Raw genomic sequence first — 21,353 nt, forward strand, 5'->3', positions numbered from 1 at the left:
TTAATGGTAGAACTTCATGAACACATAAAACATTACTTGATTCAGCAGTTTAAAATATGGTTTCTCATTTGACAGAATAATACCACTTGAATTGTTCAGTAATGGTTATTTTCAACATTACCAGAACATAAGATACAGTTTTAGTTTCTTGAAACAAGAAATAAAGTTTACCAAATCCCAGTTCCGAGAGCTTCATGCCAGTACCCTGTAAAGTAGCTTAATATCAATTTAAAGTTCAGACTTTGAACAGGGATGGTGGGAGGAAAAGAAGTGGTAATAAGAATTCTTCATATGTACAAAAAAATGTAGTATGAAGTTCAGTGTTCTGATAGTTTATCAGGCGAGGAAGTTCCTAAAAATTATGCCATGGGGGCCCATTTATTTCAAATTTTCTAGCAAAAAATGTGTATCTTTGAGGGAAGGAGAATGGGAGGACAGCAGTGCACGATGGTACATTTCTGGTTTGGTTGTTTTATTTTGTTGGGTGTTTTTCAAATGAAGCACCTGTGTCTCCCAGGTGAATTAGATGGGAAAGGGAATCCCATGGAGTTCAAAACCAACCTGCTATAAAATAGTTCTGGAATCTTGCCAGATTTCTTCTCTTGCTGAACTTTTCAAACTACTCTTCAAACTTTTATTTTCTCAGTGAATTTTTTTATACAGGTGTGAGCAAGAAGACATTGAATTAAAGCACAATTCTACATTAAAGCAGCTAATGAGAGAGTTCAATACTCAGCTCGCTCAAAAAGAAATGGAATTGGAAACAGCTGTAAAAGAGACTATCAGTAAGTGATATACTAATGTAACTGTAAACAGGAAAGTCTGAAAAGTAACCAAATGTTTTGGAGAAGATATTTTACTTGGAACACTGATAAAGATTGGTATGTAATCATTTCCTGCTTCCTAGAGAGCTTAGCGAACAAGTAAGTGTTAATTGTAACACAATTAGGAAAACGTGTTTGTAGTTTACCTTCCTGTACCTGCAGACTGTATCTTTGACCTAGTGCTGTGTCTGTATTTGGCACGGCAATGGTTACCCAAGATAGCCATTGGTACTAAATTTTTTTGTATGTACCAAAAAATAAGTTTTTAGAGATGAAAGCATTTCCATTGTAATACAGCTTTGGCTTCAGCAATATAGACGTTTACTGCTGCATAGTTGACTGGCATTGAAGGATGCCTTTCAGCGAAATTTAGAGAATATCCCAAGTTGTAAGGTTCATAGAATCATAGAATAGGTTTCCTCAAGAGTCATGGATTCTGACTCCTGGCTCTGCAAAGGGCCACACAAAATTCAGACTCTGTATCCAAGACCATTGTCCAAAAGGTTCTTGAACTCCCAGCAGCTTAGGGCCATCACCACTGCCCTTGGGAGTATGTTCCATGCCCACCACTCTCTGGTGAAGCACCTGTTCCTAATCCACAGTCTGACCCTCCCCTGACACAGCTCCATGCCATTCCCTTGGGCCCTGTCACTGTCAAAAGAGCAGAGCTCAGTGCTGCCCCCCTGCTCCCCTTGTGAGAAAGATACAGGAAGAAGGGCCTTCCCTTCTCTTGACTTGGGGAAACCAAGGAACCTCAATTGCTCCTCATATGCCTCATCCTCTAGAGCTTTCACCATTCTCATATCCCTCCCATGGGCGCTCTCTGGTAGATTTATGTTCTTATGTTGTGACGCCAGAAACTGCACACAGTGCTTGAAGTGGAGCTGCCCCAGAAGAGAATCAGTATTGCATTATTTTAGCTGAGTCTTACTGGTATTTCATTCACTGTTACTACTAACAGACACAAGCAGAACATAACACTTGATAGCTGTGTTACAAGTTTATAACTAGAGTACAGTGTATTTCTGCTTTTTTTTACTGTTGATCTTTTGCCACCATAGTTAAGTTGGGGTTGGAGAAGAAAGCATCTTTTGACTTCATGTTTACTGAAAGCATGTTTACTGAAAGTGCTCCTAATGGTGAGGAATTTCTGAAAATATGGAGCTGTTTCAGATCCTTTCCCTGGATAGAGGACAAGATGCAATTAGTTGGTAAATTCTTGTTGTGATCTTAACTTCTAAAGAAGTTCAAACATGAGGCAGAAAAACATGATCCAGATGCCAGAATACTAACAATAAAATTCATATGGATGAAAATCAAGTGATATAATTGTCACTGGCATGCTGAAAAATAAATTTTCCTGAAGAGTTTTCTTTATAGATACCTACTTCAGTTTTTTTTAAGCTTTTTAAATAGTTTTGTGATTTAATTTATCCAAATACATTGGCCCTTTGATTTTTGCCTCCTCTTTCTCTCTTTTTTTCTTAAACTAGGCAAAGCCCAAGAGGTAGAATCTGAATTGATAGAAAATCATCAGATAGAGACAACACAGTTGCATAAAAAAATCGCAGAAAAAGACGATGATCTGAAAAGAACTGTGAAAAAATATGAAGAAATCCTTGAGGTATCTTTCTAAAAAGTGATATGGCTACTTACATTTCATAATAACCCTTCTTTTTTTGTTACAGAGCTGAACAGAAAACTGTGGTGCATTTTAGCAAGGATCATTCGAATTTCACTGATTGAATTATACTTTACACTTGTGGTGACCTAGTTTCCAATTAAAATATGTTTTGTGTTTTTGGAATGTGTAAAAACAGCAAGAATCAGTCCCCAGCTCTTGGTCTGTGATAAGTCCTTATGTGCACAAGCAGTTTTTCTGTGCTCCAGATCATAGCAACTAAAGCAAGCAAGTTCAATTTGAAGTTCCACTAGATGATGTTGCTTCTAGTAAGGATTTAAATACAGTGTTAGCAGTATCCTCACAGTGTAGCTCCCTTCTATGACATACTTTGTCTGGATTGATACCACAGTTCTTAAAGTAAGGTTCTTTTCTATGCATAATGCAGTCTTTTTTTGCAAGTAAAACTTCCTTTTTTTTTTTTTTTTTTACTTCTAAGTGGACAGTCTGTCTTCATGACATTTGTAGACATAGCCTTGCTCTGGTATCATACCAGCCAGAAGTTGGCAGTCAACTTCAGTATTAGAGATACTTGACCCTCCAAGGATGCTTTCTGTTTTAGTCTTGTAGGAGTTTATGTACAGCAAATATATTGCAATAGACTGAATGGCTTTCAGGTGCTCAGCTGTTACTGTATTGGGATGTAGACTTTAACTTTGGACATTCTAGTTCTGCTTGCATAAACAATTTTTAAAAGACTGTTTTTTGAATAGAATCATTTGTAATAATTGTAAGAGAATTAATGTTTGTTTATGCTGAGTCACAAGAGCTGAGTCGGAATATTCTAAAAAATCCCAAATTTGCAGACATTATAAATCCTGCTCTGTTTTTGAACATTAGGCAATTTGAGTGGGTCTGGCAGGGTTGTAATACAGTTCCCTTTTTTTCTTTAGAAAAATAGCATAATATAAAACCACAAAGTGTTTTTTTTTTTGTGCCATACATCATTCCAGATCATACTTGCATATGCAGTGTGTTGCCATTCAAGCCCTTACTGTGAAGGCTGAAATAGATCTGTAATGTAAAATTATGAGGGTGTAGTTCAGATACATTTAGTCTGTATGTATGTGAGAAGCGTACACGCGGTAAAAGGTTCGTAGTGTTGCAGGTTTACGCTCAGGTTGACTGTGTTGCTATTGGAGGCACAAACAATAATGTTCAAAGTACAATAAACTGTAGTGTGTTGCTCTACATTACAGACCACGTTTATTTTTTAGGTGATGGTGTATTTGTTAGTGTTTGTTTCTGTTACTTTGGCAAAACAATAATGGAACCCGGCACCATTTCAGAGAATTCTGAAAAAGAGTTGCTAGAATCTTAAAAATGAATAAATATTTGTTAAATTCAGTGGTTGTCATATTCATTGAGACCTCTGCTAAAAATAGGAACATGTGCATCCACAGATGTACAGATTTTATCAATTTAATGTTAAGATACCAGTTACTACCATGAATTTACCTGACTTGCCACATGACAGGCTTGAGAAACTTTGAATCAAGAAAGTTATGTGGAGTGGTTTCTCTCAGTCATAAGTTGTAAGGAGATAAAGCCAAAATAATGCCAGCTGGAAGAAAGAAGTTTGCTTGTAATAACTTTGTAGCTTTCTCTTGCATTTTAAATGTGGTGAATGATGCTAAAAAATTAAACTAACTTGATGTATGTATCCTTAAAGACTGGCAAGAATAAATCATTCTGTTAATGCGATTTATTTATGTAGTGCTCCACTGGTACTTTGTCTTGCTTTACCTGCTGTCTGCTTATCTTTTATAAGCACTCTTATCACACAGGGTATCACTGTAGTCTTCCTAATTATGGACTTGTAAGTCAATATAGCCTATAACTTGAGGGCTGTGTCTTTTTTCTATAGGTAAACTAACAAGTATAATTAGAGAAAAATTAGATGTTGTACTCCAGCTTGTTTATCTTAAGCCTGTCTAAGCTGAAACTGAAATATGTAATTTCAGATGTCTGTCCTCGTGTGAATAAGGGTAGGTTCTGTGGTTTATTGAAGTCTTAGTTTGCAACTGTAATTAATCTGGATAGCGTGTAGTTTATATATTTTCAGAGTATGCCAGATGCTGTATAGAACAAGAAGTTAATGTAATTCCATAGCATGTTGGAACCCCGTATGATCTCTAATTATTTCAAACTCTAAATCATAATCTCTACTCTGTGCAAGCACACAGTGCAGTGTACAAGTAATATCTTATAGAAGCTTTAGTTATCTTTTTTAGTTGTTCCTTTTCTGTATTTTAGCTACCTTCTATGACTAAGTGGTGTGCATGCAGTGTTCATTTATTTCAATGGATAGTTATCTAGAAAATGAAATAATTTAGATTCTTAGTGTTTAAAAAAAAAAAAAAAGCAAAATAAAGTCAACTAACTATGCTAGTTTTTGTCTTTATAAATAGAAGAGTATAAAGAAACTGTGGAAGGTAGAATCTTGTTAAGCTCCTATGGTTGGTTGTTACTTGCTCTTTTTCACTAACCTTATACTGGATTTCAGAGATATTGTTTCTGTTTATGGTGTAAGTCTTTGCATTCAGTCTGCTGTCATTGTTTTGAGTGGTTAGATGATGATTTATTGTTTAACTAATAATTTCTTCCTGTAATTTGAAGGCTCGTGAAGAAGAAATGACAACAAAAGTTCATGAGTTGCAGACACAGTTAGAAGAGTTGCAAAAGGAGTACAAGCAAAGGATGGCAGAAAAGGACCATCGAAACAGTGAAAATGTGAGCTGGCATTAAAGTTACTGTTACATCTCTAGGTGTGACGAGTTTTAGCCTTCATAAAATTCTACATGTGTGGCTTAATTGGATTCTGTTTATCTGAACTTCACCTTCATGTAGACGTTTTATTTTTTTAGGTGTCATCTTCCAAAGTGAGCCTGTGCTAATCTGCAGTATTTGATGCTACCTCTTTTAATGAGGCGTTAAAAATGCCTTATTGTTCTTTTTTTTCTTTCTTTTTTGAGTGTGGGGAGGGATGCAGGGTTTTTTTGCCTTCTACGTGTTTTTTTGTCATTATTGTACATTTTTGGTTTGGGTTTTTTTTAAGAAGGAAAGGAAATTGCATTGGGTCATTCTGAATGTAATTTTTTTTTTTTTAAACTGAAATTCCCAAGATTACTGAAATAGACCTTTGAATACATCAAGGGTGGACAGAAAATCCTTTACTAAAAGATGAGTGCCTTTTGTCTTTCTGTGAGCACATTCTCGTTAGATGAATTCTTTGATGGACCAACATATTACTTGGTTTTACACTGAGACAAGGGAGAGTATATGTGGTGTTGTCATTGATCAGAAAATTGACATTTAGTTTAGGAGTATTAATTTTGATAGCAAGCACCATTGGGCATACTGTATGTTTCCAAATTCTTCAAGTTATCTTTATGTTAACTGTATTTCAGACTCAAGAGAATTTCAATATAAGCTTTGATACTTATTAGTACCAGTAAGCATTAAGGTGTACTTTTGGGGCATATATTGGCATACTTGTATAAGAATGTGTATGATTTGATTATTCCAGTTTTTATCATCTTGGATTAGGTATAGTGCGATGAATGATACTTGCTTGTCTTTTTTTTTTTTTTCCTTTCCCAAGTAATGTCCAAGGAATGAGATATTTAGTATTTTCTTTTTTCATACCTACGTTTTCATCCTTTTTTTTTTTTTTTTTTTTCTTTTAGGTAGCAATAGCTGAACTTCAGGTAAGTTTTGATTTATTTATTTTTTTAATGTTCGTTTTCTATGTAATGCTATGTCACATCACTTTGAAGCTAGCAGCACTGCTTATAAGTTCGTGTGAATTGAAAGTTAAAAAAAAAAAGTAAAGCTTAAAAGCTTATTAAAGTGGTATGTTCAGGAGTTTTTTGAAATTTTCTGTATGTGGCTGTTCTTTCAGGCACAGCTTGCACAGAAGACAACGCTAGTCAACGATTCAAAGTTGAAAGAGCAGGAGTTCAGGGAGCAGGTAAGGGCACTGTTTGAACAAAGGAAAAAACATCATCTGATTATTTGTACTTGCAGTTGAAACTATTGGTTCCTTTCAACTGATGATGTAGCACAGCTCTATACAGCAAGTATAATACTAATACATGTAAAATAGTTTTGGCTCATACATCTATGCACATTGTCAAAATACTTCTCGGTCCCCAGGGTATGAAAATACCAAATATAAGTGGTGCAGGTTATCAAAAACATCTGCAGAATGAAAATTTACAAATGTCCTTTTTGAAATTATGTTTTCCCACTTTTTCTAAACTAGATTTTCTGGTTTTAGGTAAAATAAGTAAATAATGTTATATCTGTGTTTTAATATATGTATATGTATGTATATATATGTATATATCACATGAATATAGGTATATGAATATGTATGTGTATAGATATTTTGGTGTGTCTATATGCACGTGTACACAATTTTCTTTAGTTAGGCACAGTTATTAATATCTTATTTGAGGGCAAATTGCTCTACTAGAATTTCAGGATGTTTAGCTGGAACTTCTTATGCTTACTTTTAACTTCAACAGTTCTGATCATGACTCATCTCTGTCTAGATTCATGTACTGGAAGACAGACTAAAAAATTATGAAAAGAAAATGTATGTCACATCAGTTGGAACACCATACAGAGGTATGCATGTAATTTTCATCACACAAGTTTGTTTATTTGAAAGATATGCTTTTGTTTAGAGAATCCATTAATATATCTGGGGTTTTTTTGAAACATTTATCTTACAAGTGAAACAGCTCTGTATCAGCAATCTGTTATCTCTGGGGAATTGATAGAGGCAGTTTCAGTGAAAATTTGCTGGAGGGGAATTATACCCTAGCTTAACTGAATACAATTTTTGACTCTTTAAAAAATCTTAAATATGCAATCATTAGATTTCACAAAGCTTTCTTGTGTTGCATGTTTGGACTTTTGCTATTCTTATAACTAAATGCCCTTTCCAAGATCTGCTCTGACACCTTGATTACCGTGCTGTTACTTTTCTTCCTGTATCCATATTTATTAAGAGCACTCCTTTAAAAAGTTGTCTTGAGGAGTTACTTTAAGCAAATCACTTTATTATTATCTTTAACCTCTCTGCGGACCATTTCTTCTCTATCAAAATTCCACTTTCCCTGAAGACTTGTATCCAAATTAGTCCAACACCTAATTTAATTTGCCATTGGCCTGTGATGCTGGGTTTATGTTAAATTGTGAATCTTTCTATCTTCCATCTTGGTGAGAATAAAGCTAAACTATTAGTTTATTCTCTATAAATATTCCTCAGAAAAGTTATTCTTCACTGCTGTCTTTGCAGAACTTGATGAAGGTAGTCATAGTTTGGTATACAACTTCCTAGCATATTCACCAATGCCTTTTTTTTTCTTAACTTTGTACTCCTTTTTTTTTGTTTCCATGTATGTATCTCCAGCCTTACACCTAGTCTGTAAGACAGCTAAAGCTAAAAACGAAACTTCATGAGTAGTACGTTGTTGAGGATTTTTAATTGTGCTGATCCATTATGTTTTATGCTTCAGGAAATTGCTCTGAGTAGGTTTTAGGCATCTGGCATAATTATGGTTGTTACGCCCATGTTTCATACTTGATTACATTTTGTTTCAGTGACTTTCTGACTATGAATAACTTACATTCTTATGAGTTACTCTTAGTATAAATATACTTATTTTTGTTTACACAGATGGAAATCTTCATCATACTGACGTTTCTCTCTTCGGAGAGCCCACTGAGTTTGAATACTTGAGGAAAGTGCTTTTTGAATATATGATGGGTCGTGAGACAAAGGTATGGAAAGTTGTATACAGTGATGTGATGTGGGTTAGAATGAAGTTACGTTCCTTGCTGTATTGATCTTAAGTGCCATGATGATGGCAATTCATCATGCATTTTCTGTCTGTGTAAAAAGACTCAATGGACTTTCAGGGCTTTCTTAGAAAGAGACATGTATCTTTACCAGCTTCTCTGGAACGCTGAGATAAAACACAGGGGGAGTGAAAGGAGAGAACACCAGGGAGGGGGAGTGTGTGTCACATCTCTCACCAAGGCACTTACAGAAACAAATAGCCCTCCAGGTAGGTGTTATTTTACCAGCAGAAGACTTAATGTCAGTCAGGCTTACTGGACTTTGAAAGCTGATATGCACTGTATTAGCAAACTACTTTTGTGATGTTATCTTGTTGCAAATATGATTAAGTTACAGTTGTATTACCCTGTTACAAGCTCTGAAGATGAAGGGTTGTTTGTTTTTTTTTTTCAAATTGTTCCTTAAAGATCTTTTATAAGACTCCCAAATCTGTGTACCTTCACTAGTTAGTATTAACCTACTATTAAAAGCAGAGAAAAGCTGCACAGTAGGCTCCTTGTTGTATGCTGACAAGCTTGTGAAATCATTCCTATGTTGGAATTTTACTAGCTTGTAACAATACTGATGCTAAGACCAGCTTCAAAGGAGGTATGTCGTAACACAAACATTTTTCTTGGATGACAAATGCTGTGTGGATGTGGATGAATATAGGGTTTTTTTTTCTTCCCTGGGGTTCTTCCATTCTTTGTTGTACTGCTTTCAACTTGGACAGTTGCTAAGTAAAAAGGTTTTATGCAGGGTTCTGTGTTAACTGTGCTCCTTATGGAATAAATCTTGGTCTACACAGGACTTCTTGTCCTTAGAAGATTCCTCTTTCTTTTTATCCCTTTTCTTATTTCACTATTTAACTCCCATTTTATTAAAAATACAAATTCTGGATCCAAAAACAACCACCAGAATCACTAGTTAGCTTCTGTTCTTAGGCCTGTGGCTCATTGGATGGCTCTCTTACCTTAATAGCGTCTGTTAGAAATCATTAAATAAAAATATATATTATTGGATATTACACTTTTGAATTGCAAGGGACTTAAACACAAGAAAATGATAATAATAATAAACCCTAACAACAATAACAAACTTTGTCGGCTATGTTCCAACTTCAGCCAGCCCTTGAGACTGTACTGTAATGGATGACTAGTACATATTATTTACAGGTAGGAAGCATTCCTTCAGTTGCTTTGATGAAAAGATGTTTATATTTGTGTGAGTATGTATTTGTCCTGGAGATTGCACTCTATGTAATTAGAAGGTGCCATTACAACATTTCTTGCACACTGGCTCTGAAAGCAGATGGGTATTGGGAAAAAACTATCGAGAAAGATAGACATTGAGTTCATGTAATAACTTGTGAAGACATTGTTTTAGAATTGATGTAAGTGAAAGGGAAAGTGAATTTAACTCAAATAAAGGAGCATAATAAACTATTATTTCTGTTTTTCTCTTAAGAGATGTGCAGTCTCTTCCTCAGACCATTCTAGTGCCCCTCTTCTGAGCAGGGTCTCCTTTTAGAGTACAAAAAACCACTCTGACTCAGAAGTAGTTCTGCAGTGGAATAAGTCATCTTTGTGGGCCTGATGCACTCTGTAGTGAAAGCAGTTCTATAGAAGCTGTGCAGACTCTCCTGAAGAATTTGCCATTTATGCAGCCTGGTAAACAAACAGTTCTGGTATTGTATTATGTGGAGGGATGAGTGAATGCATCAGTTGTGCAAAAGTGCTGGAAAGCTAAGAGTAATGATGAGGGTTGATAGTGGTTCAGTAGCTAAGACTCAGGAATTGTGACTATGATGTTTAACCCTTATAATCTGTAGCTTGTCACAGTCTTTGCAAGCTGTTTCACCAATGTGCATATTTGTATTTGCTGGGGAATGTTTATTGTCTTCCCCTCCAGTCCTTTAATTCTTTTTTCCCTTTGTTTTTCCTAGGCACAGTCTATAAAATGAGATCACCAACTTTTAAGCACACACCTTGTTCAGAATTTCTGAACTTGGAGATGCATAGTATATACAATTAGGTTCAATGAATGCATTTTTTACAAGCACCGAACTGTCCAGCTCTACTTCACACTTACTCTTAAGTCTTGCAAAAGTCCCAGAGGTCAATTCTGGCAGATGCTTCTCCTTGTTACTTCACTGTGCTACTTGGAAACTGTTCTGAAGTCAGAAAGTCAGTCTGAATGTTGTATGTGTTTGATAAATGTGTTTCCATCGGCTAGATACATGTGTGAGTGGAATAACACAGAATTATGTTCTGTCAGACTTGCTTCAGGCTTTGCTGCTCTCCAACACACTTACCAGGGATGATAAATTCATGCAAATCTTTTTCTGGCACCTGGCCATGCCTTTGTGCATTGCAGAATGACAAGGGATATTTCTGTAAAACTCCTGCATGATTTTTGAAGGGTCTGGCTCTGAAAATGAAGGAGGCTGATGGATATCACTGTGGAAGCATTATTTACAGAGATCACATAACTCTGTATGCTGACCTCAGAAAGAAATGCAAGCTGGCTCTCTTACAATAATGCCTAGTTATTATTTTTGTGAAAGCTGTGCGTCTGTCAGTGGATAGGTACAGAGATGCACACCCAGGAATATTCATGTGTGTTCACAGTTATTGTTTTGTTATTTCTAATGACAGAGACTGTTAGTGAAGTAATTTTTCAACTGTGAGTAGTACTGAATACTTCTGCTTCAGAATCTCTGTATTAGCCCCAAGAGCGTGGAAAATTTCAAGTGACTGAGAAGAATGAATTACAAAACACACTTTTTCAGGAAAGAAGATTTTAGCTTCTGTTTAAGTTGGCATGTAGGAATCTATGCCTTCATGCCATATATGCAGTGTTTGTAGATTTTTTTTGTCAACATTTGCATGCTATTGTGTCCTGTGGAAAACTGTCAAACAGTCTGAGAAGATGCTAAGCTCAGTACTTTCTAATCTTTCAGATCCGGATCATTGTGTTTAGGGTTTTGGCAAAAGAGATGAGAGAAGCACAGGGTCTGTTTGTGACACTGGGAATGCTCCTTGTATCCGGGAACTGTACTACAGGCTCTTTTTAATTATGGGTGCTACCAGTATGTTTAAATGAAGCTTTTTTTCATCAAAAAGTTTCAACAGGACCTGTTTCATTCAACGTTTTTTTTCTAATTAATTATAGACAGAAGCAGTATCTTCAAGTTAGGGGTTTACCTCTCACTTTTAGCTGTGGTGATTTTTGTCCTGCAATTGCCTTATTGCTGCAATCTCCCTCTTCATTCCGCGTGTGAGGCTGGTAATAAACAGTGGACTCTGAGAGCAGCAATCTTATCTCACCCACATTCTTGAAGAGCAACAGCTACTGCTTCTGTAGCAATCGTGTTTGGTTTGAGCTGCCCTGCAGTTCTTACTTTGACCTTTCTTGTGAAAGTCACCAGAACCGTGTTCTGTGCCTTTTAGAATGTTTTATTCCCACTAATCTGTTTTTAAAAGGGAAATAATTGCTTGCTTTGCACAAAGGTTTGACATTCTTGCATGTTCCATCTGAGGTTGTCTAAATGTTTTGCTAGTTAAATATGAGCTACTGTATACCTGCTGACAATATTTTGACAACTGCAGTTCTACATCTCACATTTGGATCTTTCTCGGTGTTTCATTTCTTTGTGTTTCTTTACTAAATATTTGGGGGATAGAAATATAGGTGAATTCATAAAGGCTCCTTCAGGTTCCACGTGCTTCAAATGAGCTTTTTGGAAGGGCTGTGTTAAGATTAAATGGGGCAGGAGCAGGATTTGCAACAGTCACTATTAATGAATTTGAATACTATAGAGTTTACATTGTAGTACAATAGCTGCAGATTGTGACAATGTGAAATGAATACTCTTCTGGGTTTCCGTGTATTTCACATAACATATCATGCCATGCAAATGCAACATGAAACTGTTGGTTATTTTTTACTTCCTTTTGTTATGCTTTTTGGTGCCGTCAATAAAAATAACACTCAGTATTCTTAAGTGAAGCATATTTTATAATAACGTTAAGAAGAATTTTAGGTCATGTGATAATAATTATGGATGATCTGTTTCTTTTCAGACAATGGCCAAGGTTATAACAACAGTGCTGAAGTTCCCAGCTGATCAGACTCAGAAGATACTGGAACGAGAAGATGCACGACCATTGGTAAGTTGTACCAACAAGCTTAAGTTTGTGCAAGTGATGATGTTGCAAGAATAAGAAATTGGAAATTTTCTGTAGATCTCTCTTTCACACTTCTTTCATTCAACAGAACTCCTTTTCTCCCTCTCTTTCCCTTCAATGGAATGTCGAATTCTGCCGGTAGGTTATAGCAAAAATGATAAAGAAAAAGAAAAAAAAGCATATTTTCTTGACTAGAATTTATGGCTAAGCCACATTTGTGAAAGCTCTTATTCGGAGATTAATTTTCCGAAAAAGATATCTGAGAGAATATTTGTGTTATTTAAATTCAGAAGTTTATGTGGATTTGTAGCTATTTTATGAAAAAATGGTAGGAGACAGTTTTTTCAGCACTGGTGTATAATATCTGATAAAAATAAGAACGATATTTACTTGTAGAATAGAAAACTCTTTAGTATACTCACCTGGGATTTCTGCAATAGAAGTGGAATATATACAGAATCACAGAATGGTTTGGGTTGGAAGGGACCTCAAGGATGATGAATCTCTAGCCCCCATGCCACAGGCAGGGCCACCAACCTCCACATCTAATACTAGGCCAGGCTGCCCAGGGCCCCATCCAACCTGGCCTTGAACACCTCAAGGGTTGGGGCATCCACAGCCTCTCTGGGCAGCAAAGCCCAGCACCTCACCACTCTCCTAGTAAAAAACTTCCCCCTGTCATCCAACCTAAATCTTCTCTCCTTCAATTTAAATCCGTTTCCCTATAAAACCATTTATGTGGAATTTTGTTATCAGTATCTTAACAAGACTATATATCAGTTTTGTTTGTTTGTTTGTTTTGCTTTTTGTACTAAAGAAACATCAAAATATGTCAGGTTAACTCAGTAACGACAAATGAAAAATAAGAATTTTACATATTTTCTGAAGTACTGCAATTTCACCAGTAGAGCTGATTAATACAGTAGCAAATTTTGACCTTGTACAACTGTGGAGGAAGAAATAAACTGATGTCAGTCTGCATGGATGCGTGCATTATAGAGTAAAATTAGTGGAACATTCAATAGAGAATGATACTTTCTAATTGTAAATAATTAAATATGGTTTATCATTGTTTTTACTTATTTATTTATTTATTTTAACCCTAAATTTTTTGAGGGATGGAGTGGAACTGTGCCTGCAATAATAGTTTTGTCTATGTTGTACCCAAAGTCAGTTTCCATCATTTCATCAGCTTGAGGTATCAGAAGAGCAAAGTGTTTGATACTTCAGTATTTCCCTGTAGACTTTGTAGTTTTATAAGCCATGCAATCTTAAATACTTAATGTACTTTAAAAGTTGTGTAAATGCTGATAAAAGTTTAACAGTAATGTCTTGTGCATTACAAGCATCCAATTTATTAAAAAAGCTTTTATTTAAACCAGTTCCTCATCTCTACTATCATATTTGGAGTTATTCACACTACTCGTGCTTCCAAAATAATATGACAAGTTATAAATTATAAACGAATAAGGCAATAATTATGACTTTCAGCTTTCCTAAGACTCTTTCTCAAACCTTCACTTAGAAAGCTGAGTTTTTGTTTGGCACATGCAGTAGTATTTAAGGAATGTTTGGAGCTGGTTAAAAGTGAGGTTAGAGTTGGCCCTTGTATTTCAGATCCCTGTGTTTTTTGGTATTTGGAAGCTGGTCTTACCAAAATAGGTGCTCACAAAATGTCAAGTAAATCCAACAAGTTTTGGTACTTGGGACTAAATTATGGCTGGTCATACAGTGAACCTTCTTCCAGGCTGCAAGTGCTTTGATTTTTAAGGATATCAAAATTCAAAGAAGTCCTAATGTGAAACTTCTAAAGTTTCACATAGCAGTCTTTCTTGGCTTGGATTTAGCCTGTCATTTTTTGTCCTTTCCAAGTACACAGAGATGAAAAACAGTCATCTAACAGTCAAATAGGACTTGCTATGCGTACAGCTAATGAAGGCCATTGTCATTTTTGCTTCAGTTTTGAAGTTGCATTTGTTTACCACACAACAAATTAATGTTTGTGGTGAATCCTTTGTAATTCTGTTGAAGACTGAAACAAGTGGGGGAGCTATAAAATATTCTATTAAGAGAGATGCCTGGGGTTTGTACGTTTGCTGACATATACTAACACAATTATAGTGTTCCTCCACACATTGTCAGAATGAGACTGGTATTTGAAAATATCCAGGATTTAGATCTCATAAGTAATAACGTTATAAATTTATAACATACGTGTGCATTTTTAACACCAAGTTTAGTTGGTTTTGTATGTTAATTTATAGCCAAAAGGTTTAAAAGTAATTTTAATGTGTAAATTGTCAATTAAATGTGCTACTAAAAGGGACTAAATGTGTGTGTAAGGAATTGCCTGTGAGTACTTGTCCTTTTAGCATCCAAGTCTGTCTGTCTTAAACAGTGGGAATATACTTGAGAGGTTTCTACTTGAACCTTTTACAATAAATAAATGTATGTTAGAACAATGTATCTCCTGGACTAATATGTTTTTTGCCACCTACTTATTGTGATCTAACTGTAGCAGTCTCATTTGTAACCAGTAGGTGTTCTCAGCATTCTTACCTATGCTTTTACTGTGTAGTCCAATAAGCTGTTTTCTTCCTGGCTTTATAGTTTGCCTCACCTCGCAGTGGTATCTTCTGAATATTCCATCAGTCTGTGCGTAGTTAGCATGTGGGTGAGTGAAGCCTAATGTGTACTTGTTTTGTTTGCAGATAAAAGCCTGTAGTATGGTTTTAATCATTCTTCTGGTTTTGTTTTGTTTTGTTTTTCTCTCTTGTCTCCTTTTGTTAATTAAAAGCATTTTAAGATTTTTGTTTTGTAAGTGTATGATAAAGTTTGTTTTATTCTTACATTATAAATCCAAATCAGTATATGGTAAATATTGATTCAAAACCAATATTTCTGAGATACGGGAATACTTTGAAATGCTGATTGAGGTGCAAAAATCTCAGTTATAGGGGGAAAATCTTATTTAAAATCAAATGATGTGGAATGTTAGATTTTATTGTACTTGGTTTTATCTTAATTCATTTTCTGATCTCCTCTTAGTTTTTTGAATAAGCGAATAGATAAATCAGTTTTGAACATGACTATGCTGTCTGAAATGAATTGTGTACATCTTCTAAATATGATAATACACTGTTTGAAAAAAGCTTGATGAAATATCCCCTGCAGAGTGATTGGAGTATGGTGGTATTTAAATGTTAGTACTGTTCTGAATCAGAGCCGTGGCTTGGTGTCGAGAGAATGTAGAGCACTAGGATTAGGGAAAACAGTTTTGGGAGCTTTATCCTTTTGGTGTACTCTGCCTTTTTCCAGTTTTTTTTTAAGTTATTTTCATGAAGAAAGTGTAATGCTCTTTGTAGTGTTAAAAAAGTCAAAAGTGGGCTTAGTTCTAAAGGTAAAGGTTGCATTTGACTAACGCAGCTAAACAAACAGTGTGAAAGAGTAGTGGGTTGAGAGAGGAGCAGAACATGCAAGTGCCCTGGTAATACTTTTTGTATTGCCTAATGTTATCATTAGAGCATGATATTTAATAAGGTCTTAAGATGAGTTTTGTAGGATATTGTCAGCATAACTTTCCTTCATCCTTTGCAATGGATGAGCACTGCACAGTTGCCAGAAATAGATTCAGTGCATCTGGGGTGGTCACTGTTGACTGAAACACAGTACCTTGCTCAGCACATGTTCCTGGTCTGCACCCTTTAACCCGAAAAAGACCAGCCTGGGCCCTTTCCATTGCCAGACGCCACAGTGCAGCTGATGACCTATCTTTTCTTCTTACCAGTATGGCCTAAAATATTTGTTTTGAAGGAGGAAAAAAAAATCTCTTAGCTAACAGACTCACAGAATGGCCTGAGTTGGAAGGGATCTCAAGGTTCATGAAGCTCCAACCCCCCTGCCACAGGCAGGGCCACCAACCTCCACATTTAATACTAGACCAGGCTGCCCATGGCCCCATCTAGCCTGGCCTTGAACACCTCAAGGGTCAGGGCATCCACAAACTCTCTGAGCAGCCTGTTCCAGCTACTCACCACTCTCCTAGTAAGGAACTTCCCCGTCATCCAACCTAAATCTTCCCTTCTTCAACTTATAACCATCTACCCTTCAAAGAGTTGACTCCCCTCCTGTTTAAAGGCTCCCTTTTAATACTGAATGGCACTGGAATGGCTGCCTAGGGAGGTGGTGGAGTTGCCATCCCTGGCAGTGTTCAAGAGGTATCTGGATGAGAAGCTACAAGATATGTTTTAGTGGCTTGTGGTAGCAATGGTAATGGGAGGACGGTTGGACTAGATGATCCTGTAGGTCCTTTCCAACCTCGTGACTCTGTGATTCTATGATTATTGGAGAAAACACGTTTGAAACTTAAATTCTTGTGCTTTCTGTAATGCTGATGTAAAAGCTTTGCACGTTCTCATCTGTCTTTGGTGGCTGTCACAGAAGGGCCTGATTTTTGTCTTCATTGTTAGCAATTGCCTGTTATAGCTTTGTGGCTTAAGACAGTAGGCATGGAAGCCTTGCAGCACTCATTATTGGATTGTAGCTTTATAGTTTATCTTAAATACTTTTTGTGACTTATATTAATAGTTAGCCAGCAAAAGGAACAGTTTTCTAGTGTGCATAAAACTTAGAAATTTAGATGTGAAAGCAATGATCTTTTTCCTGGTCCCCAAATTTGACTACACTGCAGTTTGAATGACAGGGTTTATGCAGATAGGTTAACTATTGCCCTGAGTTTTTAAGTGGATTGATATGCAGTGATGTGGTAGACGTTACTATTTCCCATGATATTTCTGTGATATCAAACTGAAATTACTTAATCAAAATTGCTTAGTAATGTGATTGTTGGACTTAATCTGAAATTCTTGCATCTCCTATTCTTATCAATTAATAATAATTTCATTATCAATATTAAGTGCTTCTGAGTTGCTCTTAACTGAGTAACATCTATTCATTGCTTTTAACTTTCTGTTTTTCTAGTCATGGCTACGACCATCCTGAGGAAATCACAGTGAGAATGTCTCATAACAGTGCTGCTTAGAAATACGTTCATATCTCTGTTTTTTTGCCCCTTGAGAAGGGGGCGAGAAGAAAAGCTATTATTCAAGGTCACAAATGGAACAGCAAGAACCAAAGCTCAGCACCACCTTTGGACCATGAATATAGTTGAAACTGCCTTGACAAGAAACACTAATCAGGGGTTATCTGGGGATGAGCCTTTTTTCTCTTCGATTGAACACTCTCTTCTATTTTGTGTTAAAGGTTATTTTTTTAAAGGAGAGAAAAGACTTATCCTAGGAAGGAATTGCCCATTCCTGTATCTATACAGGTGTCACTGGGTGTTTTTTAAGAGTTGAACTAAATGGTTTGTCTCTTCTATTTATTTTTTTATTTTTGAATGAATAGTGCAATACATTTTTGGATGGATAGCAGTTGAGGTGATTTTCCGGATGAACTGGGCACTCTTGTTTGACTACTCCTCCACTGATTTGATCTTCTGATTGTTTGCTAAAGGTCACTTCCTATATGCTTTTGCCTACAATAAATCCGAATTGCTGTACCTCATTTGTTTACTTCTAGCTTTTGTACGTATATTTTCTGGGGGAAAAAAAAAAGTACAATACTGTAAATTGTAAATAGTTAATACGTAACTGTATCATATGCTGATCTGTGACTGTTGACAGCACTAATCTGATGGGAGCTAAGATGAAATAAAATTTATTTACTGTATAATTTTGGAACTTCTTGTTGTGTGCTTTGACTTTTGAAAGGCTCCACCAGTTTTGTTCTCATTCCTGTTCAAGACATCCCTCCCTGTGATGTTTCCAGGCTGAAATTGCTCTCATGTCAAGAGCTGTAAGGAATCAGTGGAACTACTCAATTTTTCCAGGGAATGCAGCCTGTAAAACAGGTGCATACCCAGCTGATAGCTGGCATTGGAGTGTAGCAAGTAGGGAGGTTTGCTTTGTTAAGGTTTTAAGTGGTTCAAGGTGATCAGTCCTCCGTGAGTACTGTTTTTGCTAAGCATCTGTAGGAACAACAAACCTCAGTAGTTTATGTCTGAACATAAGCAGGCCTTCTGAACGTACTGCCTGCCTGGAAGATCACAGAATCGCACAATTGCAGAGTTTGGAAGGGGCATGAAGAGATCATCAAATCCAACCCCCCTGTTTAAGCAGGTTCCCTACCTGCTTCACAGGTGCAGTGAGTAGTGTTAAGAAGTGGTTCACTGCTGGAGCAGACACCACTCTGTTCTAGGGATGCTCAGTCTTGTCCTTGCTTTTGATAGCTAAGGACCCAGAGCTGCATCTTCATGTTCACTTGCTGCCTGGCAAAATCTTTTTCATACTGCTTTATTTTTTGCACTATTTGTTTTCTCCTTGTGTTTAAACATCAGTTGACAGATTTTTTTTTTTAACTTTTAGTTGTTGTTATTTGTAATATTTTCAGCTATGGTAAGATTTTGCTTCTGCAGTATATCTGATCCCTGTCTTCCAGTGCATTGCCAGATGTCTCAGCAGCCTGTGCCAGACTTCACAGGGTACGTTTGGTTCTGAAAAATGCACGTTCCTTCCCGGCTGGCTGGGGATTTGTAGGATTTGGCTATCGCTATCATTAGAGCAACCCAAAACATGGACTTTGTGTTTCAGGTTCCCATGTAAGGTATAGGTTTTCCTAGGTTTGGGGAAATTAAATGCAGGGATCTGTTATTTTGACAGCTAGTTTCATTATGATCACTTACTGTGCTTTTCCCTTGTTACAAATAGGGTGCTTTTCACATATTCTGTCTTTGTTCTTGTCCATGAAAGTCACTGGCTATGGGCTGTACTTTGTCAAGCATGACCTAAGTGGTGCGGCAGGCCAAACCGTTTGTAATACTCACGTGAAGGGCAGAGCAAATAAATGATGGGGTTTTTTTTCCCTTAAGTGACCTAATTAAAGAACAGAAGGCAGAACACAGAATTATCCTTGATGATGCTCTTTAATTAAAATCAGAAATATGCTCCCCAAGTTCACTTCTTCAAGTTATTTTCCCTTCTATAAATTACTTGCAAGCCATCATGTAACTTTTTCTTAACATAACAGAAAAGGTGTCACTGCAAGGTTTGGGGCAAACTAAAGTTCTAACTGCTTCTTTATTTAAGGGAATATGTAAATAAGGCATTGCTTTAGAGTCTAAATGGAGAAAGTAAGGGTGGAGGCATGACAGTGAAAGCTTGACTTTGAGTGATGATTTTTTGTTTCTTGGAGTATAATCATTAGACCCTGCTAGTAGTGCTAATACAACTACAAAGATACTCCGGGCCACAAATACCTCTGCCTATAAACTATCCTTGCTTAGACACCCATAGCTAAAAGCCAAAGGCATATCAAAGTTTTGGCTGCCTTTTTACCAAAGGTTGGAGGATCCCAATTCTGCAACTTTATTTCCTTTTTCATGAAATGATGATTTTCACAATGTCATTACTGTTTCATCATGGATAACAAGATGAGCAGTGAGTAGCAGTTTTTCCCTTGCTTCCTTACATCCATGTCCACAAACAGGAATCCTTGTGATCCTTGCTGGCTCTCAAAAAGAATGAGAGCTTGAGACTTGAAATGGTATTTGTGCATATTCATAGCATTGCTATTTAGAGGTGCTAGAACAGAAGTAAGCATCAAGTTTTGATGTTGTTCTATGCGTCTGATGTAGGAGTTGTCACCTTTAATTTTCCCTTTTCTTTCAGGCTGTCATTTACATTGATTGTAGTCTTCTCCTGTGTAAGCATTGATGCAATTCACTTTGTTAGAGTAATTTTAGAGGCACATTGGCTCAAACTTAGGAAAGATGCCTCTAGAGATTTCCTTCATTGTACAGCAGTGACAGCTATTTTCTTCTTGACCACCTAACAGCACGTGATGTTTTACAGAAGACATCATTAAGCTCATGGTAATTACATATTGTTTTAAGGCTGTGCTGGAAGATCATTGTATAGTGATGGGAGAGTTAAGTGTGGCTCAGGCATCTGCTTTGTCAGATTACCTTCTCTTTTAGGTTGTAGCTTCTAGATCAGCCCAGATGATGACACCTCATAATTGCTGGACAAATGAGTACGGTAGTTACTTGGCTTTTAATTAGGCATGTCAAATTAACTAAAGTCACTCTGATTTTGTTGAAAGCTTTTCTAAATGGAGACCCAATGTGTGCGTGGCCCTGGGGCCGACCAGGTTTGAGGTCTGGAGGCCACCACTGTGGTTGATCTTTGTTACTGTTAGTATTTTGGAAACTTTATTGGTCCAAGAAAATATTTAGCCTTGTTATTTAGATCAACAATTCCTACCTGTTGCAGTGCTGAAGTCTGCAAGAAAAATTGCTGCTGTGTTTAGTGGCATTATGCATCATCCAGTTTTGTTGGAGTAAGAGAAGCACTTAAAAGCTTTCTAACTTGGATACCATAAATCTGTTGCAAGAGAGTTGAGAAGACCAAGTAAAAGCAGTGTGTGAAGACTTAGAAGAGGCCTCTCTATGCAGCCAACATTACCTATGCTCTGTATTTCCCAAACTGCTTTTTCTTCTGCTGCTGAGTCTTCCTTATCTTTCTCACTCAAGCCACAGGCTCCAAAGAAGCAGCTGAAATGGAAAACTAAGAAAATGAGGGAGAGAGAAGTACATACAGAGCAAAGTTATCGGGGAAAAGAAGATGCATCACATCAGATAGGATGGGAAACACTAAACACACTACTGGTTTGGTGGCAAAAATAAAAGAGGAAGGGTGAACTGAAAGGCTTTGTTTGTGTAATGAATATAATAATTAGATTGGGTT

At 36.6% G+C, this 21,353-nt stretch overlaps 1 protein-coding gene across 12 annotated transcripts in view; it reads left to right on the forward strand.

Moving 5' to 3' along the window:
- The window catches only part of GOLGA4 (golgin A4), a 73,857-nt gene extending 55,570 nt beyond the window's left edge, over window positions 1-18,287 (forward strand). For 3 of the 12 annotated variants that reach the window (XM_015854957.2, XM_015854952.2, XM_015854956.2), the window contains 9 exons: window positions 664-785; window positions 2,318-2,448; window positions 5,125-5,238; window positions 6,195-6,215; window positions 6,410-6,478; window positions 7,065-7,140; window positions 8,198-8,301; window positions 12,445-12,531; window positions 12,638-13,086. In XM_015854957.2, coding sequence (XP_015710443.1) covers window positions 664-785; window positions 2,318-2,448; window positions 5,125-5,238; window positions 6,195-6,215; window positions 6,410-6,478; window positions 7,065-7,140; window positions 8,198-8,301; window positions 12,445-12,531; window positions 12,638-12,691 — 778 coding nt within the window. In that variant the 3' untranslated portion in view covers window positions 12,692-13,086. Of the gene's footprint in view, window positions 1-646; window positions 786-2,317; window positions 2,449-5,124; window positions 5,239-6,194; window positions 6,216-6,409; window positions 6,479-7,064; window positions 7,141-8,197; window positions 8,302-12,444; window positions 12,532-12,637; window positions 13,087-15,159; window positions 15,224-17,529 lie in introns of those variants that run through there. The other 9 variants (XM_015854958.2, XM_015854960.2, XM_015854959.2 and 6 more) reach the window with 6 other exon arrangements.
- The last annotated feature ends 3,066 nt before the right edge of the window (window positions 18,288-21,353 follow it).

Source organism: Coturnix japonica, chromosome 2 (genome assembly GCF_001577835.2).
Source record: "Coturnix japonica isolate 7356 chromosome 2, Coturnix japonica 2.1, whole genome shotgun sequence".
NCBI lineage: Eukaryota > Metazoa > Chordata > Aves > Galliformes > Phasianidae > Coturnix > Coturnix japonica.